The sequence below is a fragment of the Indicator indicator genome, chromosome 32 (assembly GCF_027791375.1).
Source record: "Indicator indicator isolate 239-I01 chromosome 32, UM_Iind_1.1, whole genome shotgun sequence".
NCBI lineage: Eukaryota > Metazoa > Chordata > Aves > Piciformes > Indicatoridae > Indicator > Indicator indicator.
This window is the reverse complement of record NC_072041.1, coordinates 1,592,191-1,609,607: the sequence shown is the minus strand read 5'-3', so window position 1 is coordinate 1,609,607 and position 17,417 is coordinate 1,592,191. Positions and strand designations below refer to the sequence as shown.

General features: G+C 44.0%; 1 protein-coding gene across 1 annotated transcript in view; it reads left to right on the top strand.

Annotated features, from left to right (window-relative positions):
* Positions 1–17,417, top strand: part of PLCH2 (phospholipase C eta 2) — a 73,094-nt gene that overhangs the window by 32,908 nt on the left and 22,769 nt on the right. Inside the window, 5 exon segments of the mRNA XM_054394926.1 lie at positions 6,075–6,221; positions 6,562–6,805; positions 7,262–7,391; positions 12,516–12,686; positions 14,913–15,006. Of these exon segments, the coding sequence (XP_054250901.1) occupies positions 6,075–6,221; positions 6,562–6,805; positions 7,262–7,391; positions 12,516–12,686; positions 14,913–15,006 (786 nt within the window).

Genomic DNA, 17,417 nt, shown 5'->3' with positions numbered 1-17,417 from the left:
GCAGAGTCCTCAGCAAGAGTGGGACTTGCAAAGCTACTAGTAACCAAATATCTAAAGGGGTTCCTGTATGTAGAAATTGCTCTTGGAAGGAGGAAGCAGCAACGGGTGTCATATCTTTGGTGGATGCTTAGCAGCTCGTAAAGGAAAATCATCAAGAGGCCTTTCTGTCCAGAAATGGATTCATCTGTTTGCCTTCTTGCCTCATGGCCCTGTCTGTGTCCACCATGTGTCTTCTCTCAAACATTGAGATGAAACCAACCCAATCCTCAAAACCAGATTTTGTTGGGATTTCAATCCTCTGATTCTGAACAAGGGCTTAAATCCACTGAGAAACTGCTCTGCAACAACCGGAAAAATACCCCTGGATTTTGGAAGTCACTGATTGATTACCTTGGGTTTTCCTGATTATATTGTTAGGCTACTGCATTGAAAATGTGTCCTGCAGAATGTTGATGTCTGTTGATGTCTGCCATCAGTGCTTGTGTTGAGTTCTGAAGCTGCCCTTTCTCTCAGATATGGATGCCTCAAAATCTCCCTTGCTTCAAAACAAGTTCTCAGTGGCCCGTCTGGCCGAAGAGTTTTTCTGGGTTGGTGGCAGCATTGTAGCTTCTCCAAGATGGAAAATCGGCCACTTTGGTAAGATGCAGGCTGAACACCTGCCCCTGAACTCAACAAGGTGGTATCATCTTGAAAGCTTTCGTGTTTACATCCTATTCAGTGACACCTTTGTCTAGCCAGGAGAGTTGGGGAGCAGGGAGTTAAGATGCAGCCTTACTGATTTCATGTGGAGGTTGGTTCAGTTCTCCTGATCTTCAGAAACTTCTCAGTTCTCACTTCATTACTGATTTCCTTACTTTGAGGAATAGCAAGTGCAAAGTTGTGTGTTGTAAGATGTACAGAGGTTTTGGAAGTTGCACAGAGAGGGTTTATCTCCCTCTCCATACCCACAGTAAGGCAGGTTTGCTATCTGCCAGCATTTCTACATCTCTATCCGCTACACATTCTACACATCTATCCGCTTCAGCAATCAAAGATACCTTTTCTAACAAGAAAGGTCAAGATACAGAGAGCTTAGAGACCACTGGGAATTTTTGTTTCTGCATTTCCCTGGATCCAGCTGGCTGATGGAGTCTCAACCAAGAGGTGGAGGGAGAGCTGACAGACTGACCTTGAATTAGGCACCCTAATATCCCATTAAGATCTCATTAGGGGTTGTGAGCTCTAAGGGTGGGTTCTGTCTGCATTCTTTCTCCTATGTAGCAAGAGGAGTTGCACAGAAGTGTCCTTTGGCAAAGATAAAGATTCTTTCACAATGCTTCAAGGTGTTTTGTTTTTTTTTTTCCTTTGTCAGTGAAAGAGTCCTGAAATTTAGTGAGGCTTGAGTCAGTGAGAGCAAGTAAGAGGGAGAAAGTTCTAGCACTTAGATGGTTGGTTTAAAAGGTGAGAAGGACTTGCTCACAAGCTGGAGGGATGCAAAATGAAGATTAATGAAGTTGCATGTGGCCTGCTTGTTAATTGGATCCTGGAGTAATGATGTGGAGCAGTCTGTCCTACCCCATCTACGAGCACACAAAATAGCTTAGGTTAACCCTTCAGCATGCCACTCATTGCTTGAAAACATCTCCTCTTCTGGTCCTTAGGGGGGTTAGTTTTGGGGGATGTTTCTGGTGGTAGTTTTATTTTTTGTTGTGGTTGGTTTGGCTTTTTTGTTATTGGTTTTGAGGGGTTTTAGGTTGGTTTGTTTGTTTTTGTTACTGTTTTATTAGGTGTTCTAGGTTGGTTTGGGTTTTTGTCTTTTTTTTTTTTTGGGAGCTTTAGGTTGATTTTATTCTTTGTCTTTTTTTTCTTTTTGGATTTTTAGGTTGTTTTTTTTTTTTTTGTTGTTTGGGGTTTTTTGTTGGTGGTTTTTGGGTGGTTTCAGGTTCTGTTTTTTTATTTCTCTATTTGATTTGGTTAGTGGTTTTTTTTTATTTTGTTGAGGTTTCTCTGTGTGTCTGTGAATGAAAATCCACCCAGCAAGAACAGTCCAGACTTTATGTAACAGAAAACTGAACCAGCACCTCCCTCAATGAGTTTATATCGGAAGGTGAAGACTGCACTTCAAATATGTGATTACAAAGAATAAATAGAAAACAAGTAAAGTTTAAAGACTAAAAACAAATGAGGATGATTGGCCTCTGTGATGAGCCATAGGATGCTGAATTCTCAGAGTAACAGAAGTTGTTTTTAATAGCAATTCATTTGATTCATAAGCAATGTGTCAAGCAGGAATTACTACTAATGCATTCCTTTAGTGTAGGTGCCTGTGAAAGGAGCAAATTAGGTTGCTGTAGCCACCAGTTAATGTTGAAGCTCCTGTGATAAGACCCTTTGCTTGAGTGAATGTCTTCAAGGTTGGAAGTGACATTCTGGGAGCCTTTACTGTGACAGTGGTGTGATGAACTGCCATGGAGATTCCTCCAGCTCACCTGAATCAGTTGTACAGTTCAAACACAGGGTTCTCAAAATGTCTTCTAATCCCAAGGCTCTGCAGCTGAACAGAATCCCCACCACACTGCATTGGATATATTCTCTTTGTATTACCTGGTTTATATTGTTATATCTTGATTTTAAAGGGCTCGATGCCTCCTACCTAAACTGGAACTGCTGTTCCTGGCAGGAATAGTTGGAGCCAGTCAGTTCTTTTGGTTTACCTATGGAGCCAGTTCTAGCTCCAAAACCCAGAGAGATTGTGGAGTCTCCTTTCCTGGAGAGATACTCAAAACACACCTGGATGCAATTCTGCTCAGCCTCCTGTACTTGGTCCTGCTCTAGCAGAGGGCTTGGGGTGAAAGATCTCCAGAGCTCCCTTCCATGCCCTACTATTCTGCTAAAACCATTTCCAGTGGGACTTTTAAAACCCCACGGCAATTATTATCCCTCAATGGGTTTGCAGTGCTGAATGCCTGACAAGTGTGGGAGTCTTCTGCATGCTGCAAAGCTGTTGTGGTTCAGTGACACTGGAAGGGAGCAGCTTGCAGTGCACAGGTACTGGAGGGGTTTCTCTAGGGTCACAAGCATGCTGCATCTTCTGGAGGCCCTGAGGAGAGATAAGCCTCTGAAGTTCATTTGCCTCTCTTAGAGGTTGTTTTGAGGCCTATGTCTTGTCAGAATCTGTTCCAGGGCAGCACTCAGCAGCTTTGTGTGGTACTGACCTGGAGACAGGCTAGGGCCAGAGTTGTACAACCTAACCTAGAGCCACACTGAACTTTGGACCTGCATCTTTTGGCCACACTGCTCCAGGTATAAAAATACTGAATGACTCAATCCTTCATACTTCTTTTCATCCTCACATGCTTAAATACTCCCACTCCTTCACACATTTACATCAAACTCAGAACCTCCTAAAACACAATGATGCTGCTGAACCATAGCTAATTAATTAACAGACGTCGGGACATCTTTCTAACAATAAAGCTGAAATAGGATTCTTTTTTTTTTTGGTGTCTTATCAGGACAAATGGTGTAGGGATTAATGATTTGTGTAGCTTTGTTATTTATTGCTACTTTAGAAGTTTTTATCTTAATCATAAATGTTGCTATGATCTATGAAAAATCATTTGGAGCCTTTTCACGGCCACAGCCTGGTGTCACTTTGTAAGAACACAAGAATGGGACTGAATGTTCTACATCCCTCATTCCTGCTCTGCTGTGACATTGCCTTTTGCTGCAGTACAGAGATCCATCTTCTTTCCCTGCCTGTGTTTTGTCCACATGCAAATTGAGGCAGCTCATTATATCAAAAGAGAGCTGAGCCTCAACTGAGTTCTGCAAAAAAGGTGCTGTTGAAGTGCAAAATACCATTAAACCAAGAAGAAAACTTCAGCCTTAATTGAAGATAGCTAGGAGCCTTTATTCCCCAAAAAAATATTCATTGCAAGACAGGGATTTTGATTTGAAGTACAGAAGTAAATCCTTACAGAAGGTGTCTGAATAATTGTAAGGGAAAGCAGTTCTACTTGTCTTCTCAGTGTGTTTCTACATGCTGTGAAAGACTTCAGAAACAAAGTATTTTATTTTTGGTTTGATGTCAGTCACTGTAATTTTTTTTTTCCTCCTGCTGATTTGTCTTCCCATCTCTCTGCTGCTCTGAGCTGGCAGGCATGCAGACAGGTAAAAGTCTGTGCTTCACTGCACATCTCTACTGAGACTGGAGGTTGGGAACAAAGTCTTTACACTGAGGGTGGGGAGACTCTGGAATAGGTTGCCCAGGGAGGTTGTGGTGCCCCCTCCCTGGTGGTGTTCAAGGTCAGGTTGGCAACCTGGGCTAGCGGGAGGTGTCCTGCCCATGAAACTGGATGATATTTAAGGTCGCTTCCAAGCTAAACCATTCTATGTATCTCTGGCTGTGTGGCTGTAAGATTCAAATAGCAAGACTGTTACCTCCTCCAGCTGCAGGCACCTTCTTCTTAGCTTCTTAATTGAACACCTTCTCTCTGCAACTATTTTATTACTACAAACAATGTACTCCACAGAACTGCCATTACATTTAATTTTTCTGTTGGCATTAGTGATTTGCTTTCATGTTTAATCTTGTTGAATCTTATTTTTCTGAGTAAATTAATTGAATTTGTCTGAATATGAGCTCTAAAGCACAGGACTGGCAGATTTTTTTTGTTTGGGTTTGTTTTTTTTTGTTTGTTTCCATTTTCTTTTTACTCTAACCTGCTTCTAATGAGGGCTTTTGCCTCTGTCTGAGAGGTAGACTTGAATCACCCTGAGGAATTGTGTTGGGTTTGATGCATTTTGGGATACATGGAATAAGTGTTTTAGTTTGGGCACTGTTGCATCTCTAATCTGTACGTACAGAGTCATAAATGAGGAGCCTGACCTCAAAATTTCCTTGTATTTATTTATGACTCTGTACCCACTAGCAAATGCATGATGTGTATGAGTGTTCATTCTTCTGTCTAGTAACTGACACTTCTCATCTCCAGGTCTAGAGAAATCTATAAATACATTGGACATGGTAATAGTTTTAATTTTACTGAAGCAGGCCAGGCAGAAAAGCTGCAGGAAAATGTGGTCACAGGCTGTGCTCTGTCATGATGGGGAATAAATGGGAGAGCTGGCAGAGCAGGAGAGGCTGCCTCGTTCCTGGGACACAGCCAGGCACTCACAGTTTGCATTAACGTTGTCATGCTCCTTGAACAGATGAATCTCAAAAGTCTGGCTCCTGTGTGGCAGGCTCAGGCATGGCCCCAGCTGGCCTCCCAGGGGCTGCACATGGAGGAACCTCAGTTTACCAGCAGTTCCCAAGGCAAGGGAAGGAGACCTGCTGAGCTGGGCAGAACTCTTTGAGACAGCTGCTTCTGCTGATGCTTGCTTTGAAGGCTGCTGGCTGCACTGTTGCCAAGTCCCTGGGAGAGGAACAGGTTTGAAGAACTCAGAGAACTAGGTACAGTATAGGTGAAAAGGCTCTTCCTAGGAGACTGTGGGTTTAAGTGATTTGAGGGAAGAAAAACCTGTTGGATTCTTACTGCAACATCTAGAAGCCAGTTTGTAGGAGTGGTGATACGAGGAGAGGGATTTTTCATAAGGGTGTCTAGTGACAGGACAAGGGGGAATGGTTTGAGGGAGAGCAGGGTTAGACTGGAGCTGAGGAAGAAGTTCTTCAGTATGAGGGGGCTGAGACTCTGGAATAGGGAAGTTGTGGATGCCTCCTCCCTTGGGGTGTTCAAGGCCAGGTTGGATGAGGCCTCGAGCAGCTGAGCCTAGTTGAGAGGTGTCCCTGCCCATGGTGGGGGTTGTTGGAGTAGATGATCTCTAGGGTTTCTTCAGCCTGAGCCATTCTATGATTCATGTTATAGGATATAAAACCATAAAATACTGATAGCGCAGTATCTGAGTGCCTTCCCCAAAGCACTGATCAGTGCAGATAATATCTGCTCCGTTTTGTTCTTGCAGCCTCTTCCCAAGAATTGTTCACTTGGCAGCTACTTGGTGTCTTTTCTTCCTGTAAAGGTGATTTTTTTTTTTTTTTTTTTAAAGGAGCAAAGTCTAACTTACTGATATCAATTTCTTTTTCTCCCCAGTGGAAAGATGTATGAGTTCCATGCAGACTGGTACCCAAATGGTCAAGCTCCGGGGTGGTTCCAAAGGGCTGGTTCGCTTCTACTACTTAGATGAGCACAAGTCCTGCATCCGCTGGAGACCCTCTCGGAAGAACGAGAAAGCCAAAAGTGAGTGTCAGCCACAGAACCTTTCTTCTGATCCTCCCTAGGGTCCTGCCTTCTTGTAAATAAACCAACAGGAAGGATTTGCCTCACTCACAGGTGATCAAGGAGAATGTTGTACTTGAATTTGAAGGGCAGGAAATGTCTTGGTGATCCCAGTTAACGCTGTTGCTGTTGTTAGCTAAGCAGGCTGCAGGTGTTGTGAATGAGTTGCAGGCAAAACCTGTGTGAACTGGGGAGCTTGCAGCATGAGATTTGGGTCTTTTCTCCACAGGATAAGTGCATCCTGTCTGGTCTAGGCCATGCACACAGTCATTAATGAGCTACATGTTTTTTGCCATTCTAGTTTCAATCGACTCTATTCAGGAGGTTTGTGAGGGCAAGCAGTCAGAGATCTTCCAGCGCTACGCCGATGGCAGCTTTGATCCCAACTGCTGCTTCAGCATCTACTATGGAGACCACATGGAATCTCTTGACCTGGTATCTTCCAGTGGAGAGGAAGCACGCACCTGGATCACAGGCCTGAAGTACCTGATGGCAGGGATCAGCGATGAAGACAGCCTCTCAAAACGCCAAAGGACCAGAGACCAATATCCTTCTGACACTATCTGAGAGCATTGCCTCTTGGTGGAGAGCTACCAGTGGCATGAGTATTTGTGTTGTAAAAGTGAGCACTAGGCTCAGAGCTTTGAAGCAGAGACAGAGGATTGTTCTGGGCAGGATGTGGAGTTGAGTGACTGGAGTGGACTGCAGGACATGCAGGTACTGTTACATCTGTTTCACTTGGTTGTACAGGACAAACTGTGATGCAACATGGAATTTGCTCAGAAGTTACTACTTCTGTGCTGTAGTGTGAGTAAGGAGCATGTGTTGTATGTTGAGCATAGCAAGTTTAGAAAGTGTTACTGAAATAACATGAGGAGAGTTCTATATTGTCTCTTTCATTCTCAGTCTCATTTATAGCATCTTCTGACACGGAAAAAAATAATATACACAATCAGAAATAGTCCTTCATGTTCCATCCTGTTCCTTAACTCCTGTTCAATGTGGTTGAAGCAGACATTTGATGAGGCAGATAAAAATGGGGATGGCAGCCTGAGTATTAGTGAAGTGCTCCAGCTAATGCACAAGCTGAACGTCAACCTGCCCCGACAAAAAGTCAAGCAAATGTTTAAGGTAAGAAACTAAAATGTAATTTTTAGTAAAAGAAGGAGGATTGAGCTGCTGGAGCTTTGACATGAAGCCTAGGACGAGAGATTGTAAATACTTCAGCAGCTGTTTTGTTTCCACTCTGCTGGGAGATACTACACAGTCCATTTGGTAAATTGAAAAGAGCTCCAGAAACACAGCTCAGAGAAATTGTTATTCATAGGAACAGGCTTTACATCAGGTATCTTCTGCTGTTACATAATACAAAGGCACATGGTACAAAGATTAGTTTTCTGCTGTACTTGTTAATCTCAAAGTGATGTTTCCCCTTCTGATTACCTTTCCTCTAATAAACGTAACCTAGTAAAGTATCAAAGAACCTCCAATAACTGCTACTAGTAAAAACTTCCATGTCTGGCATGGTTTGTTTTGTTTTTTGGTTGTTTTTTTTTTTTTTGCAATGCTAAGAGCTGTTTGTTCAACATTGCACTCTATTGATCTTGACCCAATTTATTGAGCTATTGAACTTGTGGAGGTCTGTATGCTTCTGCAATCAAAAAGTCTGCTGTATGAAGGACCTAAGCAGAAGATGAATCAATAGTTTTCATCACGCTGAGCTACCCTGACTTTTGTACAGCACTGGGCCAGGGACATCTCAGCATCACCTTCCAGCAGCTCTGGCATTTTAGAGAGTGTTCTCTTGGGCTGTGAGAGATTATTTAAAGAAGAATTTCAGTGGCACTGGGAGGGATCAAATCCCTGCCTAGCAAAGGCTTTCTAAGCAGTCTAGATCTGGCCAAGGCAGTCTGTGTAGTGAGTAAGCTTTGCCTAACTTAAGGTAGAGAAATGCTCTAAATCCAATTTCATGAAACTGAAGCAGGAGTGAAGGAATGGCCTAAGGTCTCACACAGATCTGTGGCAAGGCAAACATAATTCCCTTCTCTGATTGTGCTTGAAGGCTGAGCCATCCTTTATTCCAAGCATTTACTGAGGTTGCCCAAACCCTGGGCAGCTTGCAATCAATTTAAGACTGATTTAAAGATTTCTTCATGTCTTCACTTTACAAAACTTTTCTCTTGTTTTGAGTGATTTCTTCTTTCTTGGTTTGATGGGATCTTACGGAATGAAACTGCCTGAATACATTTTTTTTCCCTGTTGCTCTGTGGCTAGAAGACCACTTTGAAACAAGCAGTCCTTTTGGTGCTGCTGAAGTGCAAAAATTCTTTTTATATTTTTAATCTTTCTTTTAATGTACTAGGGTGAGAACATTAGAAACCTTCAGTCCTATGAAATGGAAACCTGAAATCACATCAGAGTCTTTGGAATCATTCTACTGAAGGATTATGGCCTCTTAACTATATCAGAAGAGATGAGTGTTAAAGAGTAATTTGGGGAAAGTGTAACTTGGAAATCTTCTGATTAGTTTGACAGGGAAAAAATAGGCCTTGAAACCTTTCTTCTCTTTCATGCTCTATGTATTTATTCTAATGCCTCTGGGTTGGAAATATTTTTAACTTACATGTTTCTCTGCTCTTTCTTTCATCCTGCTGACAGCTGATGCTGAAGCCTGCCTGGTTATGTGCAATGTAAATTCCTTTGTAGGTCCACAATGGTAAAATATGCTCAAATGGAGCATGGAAAACAGGATAACTCTGCAAACAGCAATACAAAGTTATGGAGGGGGGGAGGAAAGGCTATTGGGAAGTTTCCAGTAATTAGCTGATACATTTTTTCCTGGAGTACTCATCAGGCTAATATTTTACCCCTCATTTGGGTGGGTTGTTGTTTAGGAACAGAAAATCCAACAGAAGAAGAGTTTGTAGCTAAGGGGGAAATTTAGGTTTGTTTGGTTTTTTTTTCCTGTATGTTACTGAACAAAAGAGAAATAAAAGGTTTATAGCACAGAGATGCCCCAGGAAGCTGATGCTCATTTCTCTCAGGCTGCTCTTGCTAAGCCAGCCCTCAGTTCAATCAAAAGACATGTTTAACTGGGATGACAAGCTGCTCACTGGGAACTTGCAAACGTCCTCTCCTTTAGGCCAGGTTGGATGAGGCCTTGAGCAACCTGATCCTAGTGGGAGGTATCCCTGCCCTTGGCAGTGGGGTTGGAACTGGATGATCTTTGAGGTCCCTTCCAACCCAAACCATTCCATAATTTGATGAAGCTGTCAGGACTTAGTTTGTGTCTTTCAATTCTGCAGGTGAGAAATGATCCAACTGATGGATTAAGAGCTGCATGGTTATAACCCCAAACAATTTTACATGAGGCTATTGCATTAAACAGCAGGTTGTCCCAGACAGATGTCTCCTGCCCAGGGCAAGTTCTTTACATTTCAGAAGTACTGGAAATCTGCAGGAATTGGTGCTGCTGTGTTAGGTCCTGGTTGTTTCCATACACAGAATTGCTACCTCTGGGGTGCACTGGAGGTGAAGACTTCTGAGCTAGTTTAGTTTTTCTGATGCAATGTCTGGACAGAGTACACAGGTACCTTGAGAAACATCTTGTGCAGTTAGGTGCCTGCACATCTCACAGTTGGAACAGCAGCTGTTTGAGCACTGCTTCATGTTTACTACAAAGTCATGCTAGTCACTGGCTTTTCAGTAATTCAGTTCTGGGACACATTCCAGGCTCGAAAGCCTTGGAGAATCATGGAGGTACAGCCAGAGAAAGCCAAGGGGCTTTACCCATTACTTTTGTCCCTTCATTTTTTTTTCTCTTTCATACCAGCAAATATTGGGTAAGAGCTGAAATTGAAAACTCATTAAATTAGTAGATTAAAGTGGGTCTTGAACCATTAGGTTTGAGGCAAGCCAAACATGGGGAAAAAATTGGGACTGACTTATGCTGTGTTCAAGTTTTCCTGTTTGTAAGCAGTGACAATGGCTACACATATCAGGTGCTTTAGAAATGCTATTATCTAATAAGACTAAGTTTGCTTCTTCCACATGCAGTGCATTATTGAAGCTGAGCTCGTCTCAACTGAAAGTATAATTGCTATTTGGTAGCTTAGAATCAGAGTATTAAGTGGTCTTGGAATTAAAAAAATCAAATTTCTTGGTTGATGAAATAGCTGCACCAAGTATTTAAGGATCTAATAGGGTAGATTATATGTAGGTTTTGAAGAAAAATGTCTGGAATATTAATTTTTCTGGTTAAAGAAGTGGGTTAAAAAAAAAAAGGTCTTGCCGTAGTTACAAAGCAAAAAGCCTTTGTCTTAGCTCATCTTGCTCACAAATGCATTTTTGTATTCACCTGGGGCTCCTTTCTAAAGAAGCTTCATCTCTGACTTCATGACTCTTTCTTCCAGCCACTCCCTCCCCAGCACTGGCAGCTTCAGCATTGTGGCTGCCACAGACTCTGGGGCTGCTGCAGTGTGCTGCTGGGAAGGAGACAAAATAGGGAAGTCTGTCAGGATTCAGGAGTAGGAAGCAAGTGCAGGATGTCCTTTGGGAGCAAGGGAAGAGGAAGCTGTTTATGGGAGCTTTGAAAGTCTCTGTGGGTGCATTAGGATAAACTGTAGGGCTATGGCAGATCTTCATCTGGGCAAATAACAGTGAAGTGATGCCAGCTTGCCAGGACAGAAGTGCTGTGGGAAGGCTGCTCAGTGCTGCTATCTGAGCTTAGGAGAACTTCCTTGCAACGTTCTCTCACTGGTGCAAGTGGATGTGTGGCAGTACCTGAATGAAATTCAGTGAGAAAGATGAAGAGTTGGGAACAGTGTGCCTGGTTTATTTATTTAGTAGTTTTGTGGCATGAAATTTCCTTTAATATGTCTCCAGTGAAGGTGAGCAGAGCAATATGCTGACAGCTCCTTTATTGAGAGCAAAGTAGGGAGTGCTGGGTAAGCATTTTTCCACAAAATATGCAGGTCTTACCTACCCTGTTTGAGGAACATTGTAGCTTTCCTCTTTCATACCTTTTCCTGGCAGAATTTCTCATTCATTTTTATTATGCTTCTAGGAGTAGGCTTTTAGGAAGCAGTAATTCCGTAGTTTCTCCTCCAAATAGCTCTGTCACTGGGTGGATCCCATTGTCATCAGGCTTTCACAAGATTGTTTTGAAGGAAGTCCCTCTTTGCTGTGTGCACACAGTGAGTGGTACTGCTGGTGCAGCTGAGGGTGGTGTGGATTGCAGGCTGGGGCACCTGGCCCCAAAATGGAAGAACCAGGAGAGAGCTGTTGTAGGGGATGGCTATAACAAGGAAGAGAGTGTAATTTACTGAGGAGTTCTCCTTTACTTGTGAAATTAGTATTGTTGCAAATCTTTGTGGCCATGGGTTTAACAGATATCCTCCCAAATCCTGGTTATAAAACCAATTTCAAGATGACCTGGGTTCTAATAATCTCAAGAAAATATGAATGGGAAATTCTGCCAGAGAGCTACAGGGCACACAGTCTCACTGCATTGCCATAGAGAGACAAAATCCTTCCAGCAGAGCTCCCTGTGGAACAATAAGGACCTTAAAAGTTGTTTCCTGGCTTGTGCACTACTGCACACACTCAAGAGGTTCAAAGGGCAAAGCTGTGCAAAGCATTCCTGGGCCTGCTAAACCAATCTGTCCCAGCAGGCCGTGCAGGGAGTGCCAGGTCGGGCGGCGGCTCCCTGTGTTTGCGGGCAGTAGCAGCACCCTGCGTTTGCGGGCAGTAGCAGCACCCTGCGTTTGCGGGCAGTAGCAGCACCCTGCATTTGCGGGCAGTAGCAGCACCCTGCATTTGCGGGCAGTAGCAGCACCCTGCGTTTGCGGGCGGCAGCACCCTGCGTTTGCGGGCGGCAGCACCCTGCGTTTGCGGGCAGTAGCATCCTGCGTTTGCAGGCGGGATCACCCTGCGTTTGCGGGCAGTAGCATCCTGCGTTTGCAGGCGGCAGCTCCCTGCATTTGCAGGCAGTAGCATCCTGTGTTTGCGGGCGGGAGCACCCTGCGTTTGCGGGCGGCAGCTCCCTGAGTTTGCGGGCGGCGGCTCCCCGCGTTTGTGGGTAGTAGCACCCTGCGGTTGCGGGCGGCCGCTCCCTGCGTTTGTGGGTAGTAGCACCCTGTGGTTGGGGGCAGTGTTGCTTTATTCTCATGCAGAGGGTTGCTCCTTTAAAGCTTGGCTGGGCTGCGTGTGGCTGGGCAGCTGGGGGTCTCACTGCCCTCTCGCTGTGTGGTGCAGGAGGCTGACACAGATGACAACCAGGGCACGCTGGGCTTCGAGGAGTTCTGCGCCTTCTACAAGATGATGTCCACACGCCGTGACCTGTACCTGCTGATGCTCACTTACAGCAACCACAAGGACCACCTGGATGCAGACGACCTGAGGCGCTTTCTGGAGATTGAGCAGAAGGTAGGCCCGAGACAGGAGACGACTTCCAGTCTGCATTGCTTTTTGCTTGTTCCTGGGCATGCAGTACCTTTTGGACAGGGTGGGATCCTCTTGGTCATGCCTGTGCAAAGCAGGCAGTTAGATGCCTCTTGATTTTTGTCTTGTAGGCTGGCATGACTACTGCTGGAACCTTCTTGCTCTCACTGCCTCTTGGTTTTGTTCTGCAGGCTCTTTTGTGCCCCTCAATATAGAGTTCACATGTGTTCTTTTAGGACAGTTCCATCAGTGTTTGTCTTTTCCCAGTATTCAGTACCTTGGTGCAGAGATGGTGGTTTTGGTTCTGCTTTTGACTCTGTGTATCATCCATGATTTTCAGAAGGAAACTGACGGTGATACAATGGTGAAAGAGAAAGGTTTCTGATCTCTGTATATAGGGTGCACCATGCACGTGCCCACTGTTCTGCTTCTTTCATCACTGACTTGAACCTTTCTGGCACTGGGGATCTTTGCAACTGAGCTACCTGGAATCTTAACACTTTCCCTCCTACCCCAAGTACCCCTTGGTTAGAACAAGTTTGAGTCATTCTGGTATGTGGTCATTTGGCAGACCAGAAAATAGCAAAGGATCTAATACCTGTACCATGAGGACATTGGTCCACAGGAATAGGTTGCCTAGAGAGGATGTGCAGCCTCCATCCTTGAATGTTTTGAGGACCAGACTAGGCAACATCCTAAGCTAACCAATGGGACCCTTTAGTTGGCCCTGCTTTGAGCAGAATTTTGGGCTGGATGACTTCCTGAGATCCCTAAATGATTTTACAATCTTTTATCTAGAGACATGGGGAAGATTCTGATGTGAGGAAAACGAATGGCACAGCAAAATGCAGTCAGTGCAGGAACAAATGCATTGATTTGTGTTTGCCTTTTTCTTCTCATGGTCTCTTTTGAAGTTGTATGCCTGTAGGTTGTGGATCTCCATCAGTTTCAAGTGATGTCTGATGAACAGGCCATCTCTCAGATAAGTAGGGGGTGTTTCCATTTCATTGGTCAATTGATCCTCCAGATGGTGAGAGGGAAACGAACATTTGCCACAGGACACAAATCAGCTCAGCTCATCACTGATGTGGATAACTCATGCTTGTGGGGCTTCTCTGCCTTGCCTGGTGCCACCCATTTTCATACAGCGTGTAGAGGGAAAACAACTGTTCATTCTGTCTGCTGCAAGCTGGACCAGAAAAGCCTTCTGTTGCTCCAGAGCTTTATCTTCTGCACCCAGCAAACCTGCAGTGTGTAGGCAAATAAAGGGTTAGGGTTTTTTTTCTTTCTCTTATTCTACTTTGATCTATTAGGTTTTCAACTACCCCCCAAAAAGGCATTGATCGGATGGCAGGCATGCTGGTGGTTTCATTACCCCCTCAGCAAATTCCATCATGTTAAAACAGTCATCAACTTGGCTGCTTCATCGGCAATCCCTTCTGGTGTGGCACGTAAAGCATCTGATGAGAAGGATTTGCTGCACCATTCAGGACAGAAGTATTAAATAATAACAAGGATAATAATTGAAGGATAAATCATCATTAAAGAGTAGGAATATGAAATATTAGTGGTAACCTTGAATTACGAAAATATAGCAAGTTGTAAAAGGCTACAGCTTATCAGAAATGGTTCTTTTAAAATAAATGACACTTTTACAAAGGCAAATTATTTCCCTTTGTTATTTTTTCTCAGCTGGGAGTGCAAAGCCACCTTGGAGTTAGCAAATTTCCTCCAGGAGCTTCCTGAGAGCATTTTGTCCTGATTCTCCCTTATCCTACTAGTAACTGATTTTTTTTTTTTCCTGTCTGCTGCATGAGTATGAGCTATTTTCTTGTTTTATTTTAAAGTAAAACCCCTTTGATAATGCAAAGTAATCCTTTCATCCCACAGGAGAAGAAATCCCATAGGTCTGTGACAAAGCTTGTTCAGTTTGGATGCTCTCTGTGCCTTACAGCACTCAAACCAGAGCTGACCTACAAAGCAGAGCCTGTGTCTTTATTGGCTGTCATCAGGCAGCTGCCAATAGGACAGAAACTTTTTACACACCAGTCTGGGTCTTATCTGACCTGACACTGATTGACAGGAGTGAGAATCTCACTGGGGAACTGCAAATCCTTAGTACCTCCATGGATTATCTGGCCAGTTGTTAAACTGTGCAGAGAGACCAGAGCGTGGTCAGGAGTTAACTCTTTGCTTTTGCTGCTCCTGCAGATGACAAATGTAACTAAAGAGCACTGCCTGGAAATCATCAGCAAGTTTGAACCGTGCCTGGAGAACAAGAAGGAGGGAGCTCTGGGCATTGATGGTAAGCTGGCTGCTGGAGCTCTTGTAGGGATGAGGCAGCTCGTTAAATGCTTATGAGAATGCTGTTTGCATAATGTATAGCAGCAGACTTTTGCCATAATGTACAGAATGTGCTTTTCAGGAGGGTTTTTGTAATGTCTTTATTTTCTGAGGGACCTAAAGAGAAACTGCTGCTCTTTGGAAGATTTTCAAAGGTATATATCATGATGAAGGAGCAGTCACTGAAGGTCAGCTGGAGCTGGCTGTGTCGTTGTTTGTGCTGTTGGAAAATACAGCAGAATTTAGTCATGTCATTGCTGCAGGTATTTTTGGAAATCCTTTTAGTTTTAGTAAGAGAAGCAATCTGTCCCAGAGCAAACATGTGAAGTGGGATGATAGATGAAATTTCTCCAGAAGCTTGCATTCCTGACCTCTGCTGCTGAAGCCTTCTCTCTGAGTATAATGATATTGTACCATCGTGATGGCAGCTGTTATTTTTGAGGACCTTCCCCTAAATAGTAAATGTTCTGACAGATCTTCCTGACTCCAAGAGCAGAGTGCCTGAGTTCTGTGCCACAGCTCTAAGACCTTTTGAACGTCAGTATTGTCCATTTCTTGGAGGAGGGGGAATGTTGACCAAGTGAAAAGTGGCAGAGGAGAAGTTCAGTTTGGTTTCCTGCATGCAGAAGTGGGCTGTTTCTGGTCTGTTGGGCAAGGTGGGTGTTGTGGAGGACATGGTTGCTTAGGATGCATTCAGGTCTGCTCTACTTTCAGACTAAATCTTCACATTTATTTTTGAGCTTACACTAATGCCAAGTGAGTGAAGCAGTTGTGACATATCCATGTTTTTATTTTCTGATGCATTATACTCAGTGGCAGTCACATAAATAATGAATAACCAGGTTCAGTATCTTGCCTTCCTCATAGCTAGGCAGGTGAGACTGGGCTTTGCAAACAGGTGTGGCCTTTCATGCCAGGCAGGAAAACTTCTAAAATGTCTATAGAATTGCCAGGAATGGATGATAAAACAGGTGAGAGTTTGTGGTCAGGATTAGAGAGCAGTATAGCATGGGTGACATACAGCTGGGTGTCTGCTACAGGTCTCCTGGTCAGCAGGAAGTAGATGAGGTCATTCTGAAGCAACTGGAGCAGGCTCCGCTCCCGGTGGGAGACTTCAACCATTCCAGTATCTTGCTGGGAGTGCAACAGAATAGAACAAGTCTAGTCTAGGGCTTCACTGGTGAAGGAGATTTCTGGAGTGTATTGATGATAACATCCAAACAGAGGTGAGGGAGGAGCTGACAAGGGGTACACTGCTGGATTGGTGGTGACAAAGGAAGTACAACTGCTTAGGAAACATACAGCTACATATCTGCAAGCATGTGTGTGTGTGCACATACAGGAGTCAGCCTTCCCTTGTCTCTGTGTGTAGTTGAGGCTTTAGATCCCTTTGTCCTCCAGGAAATAAATCAAGTGTTGCCTGGGGCGGGGGGGTTGAACTACACCAGCTATGGAAACTTTGGTACAGCCAAGACAAGAGCCTCCTGGCCACACTTAGAAGCACTTCAATTGTAGTAAAATGCTAGTAGAGAGTTCTTTTCCCCCTTCATGTTCATTGATGAGTCTGCATTGCCTTGTGTCCTCAGCTGTGATGGCTTTTACCATGAGGTACCTTGGACTGACCTGTGACAATTTGCTCATTCAACTTAGTGCTGCAGAACCTCTCTGTGGACCAAAATAAAACACTCTGCACTTTTCCTGAGTGTGTAAATCCTGGGGGGCTGCAGTGCACACTGCTGGCAGTGTCCTCATTCGTATTCCTTCCTCCTAGGGCTGATGGATCCAGTTAGTGTGAGCTCATTCTAACTGTTTCCAGATTGTATTTTAACAAGTGCTTAAAGCAAACAATGGAGTTGTTTCAGAGGCTGTCCCAGCAGTGGTGTGTGGAATTAATCCTGTAGAAGCTGATTGGCTTCTAGTAAGAAGTAATGATTAATTTGCCAGGAGTGATTAGCTGTGTGTTTGCTGACATACACTGTGCCCTATCAATTTTTCATGGTGTCTGCTTCAAACTGTGTTGGGTCACTAGAAGCTGTCTCTAGGCATTACAACACCATCTGTCTTCCAACCCATTTTGCTGAGGAGCAAGGCCAGGATGTGGCCAGAAATCTCTGGAAGCTTTTATACACCATAGAACTTCATGTCCCAGCAGGGTCTATTCCCAAAAATTAGAAGCTGAAAATGTCAAGTTTGGATTAATCAGACGTTTTTCTGGGGAGGCAAAACAGGAAAATGTACAAAGCAACCAGAAAATTCCTGAAAGCAAGAGTTGCAATTGGTCATCATGACAGATGGGATGGAGTGATGCTATTTATTTATCTTACTTACATGATGGAGAATGCAGGGCTGCATTTCTAGGTTGTTTTTAGGAAG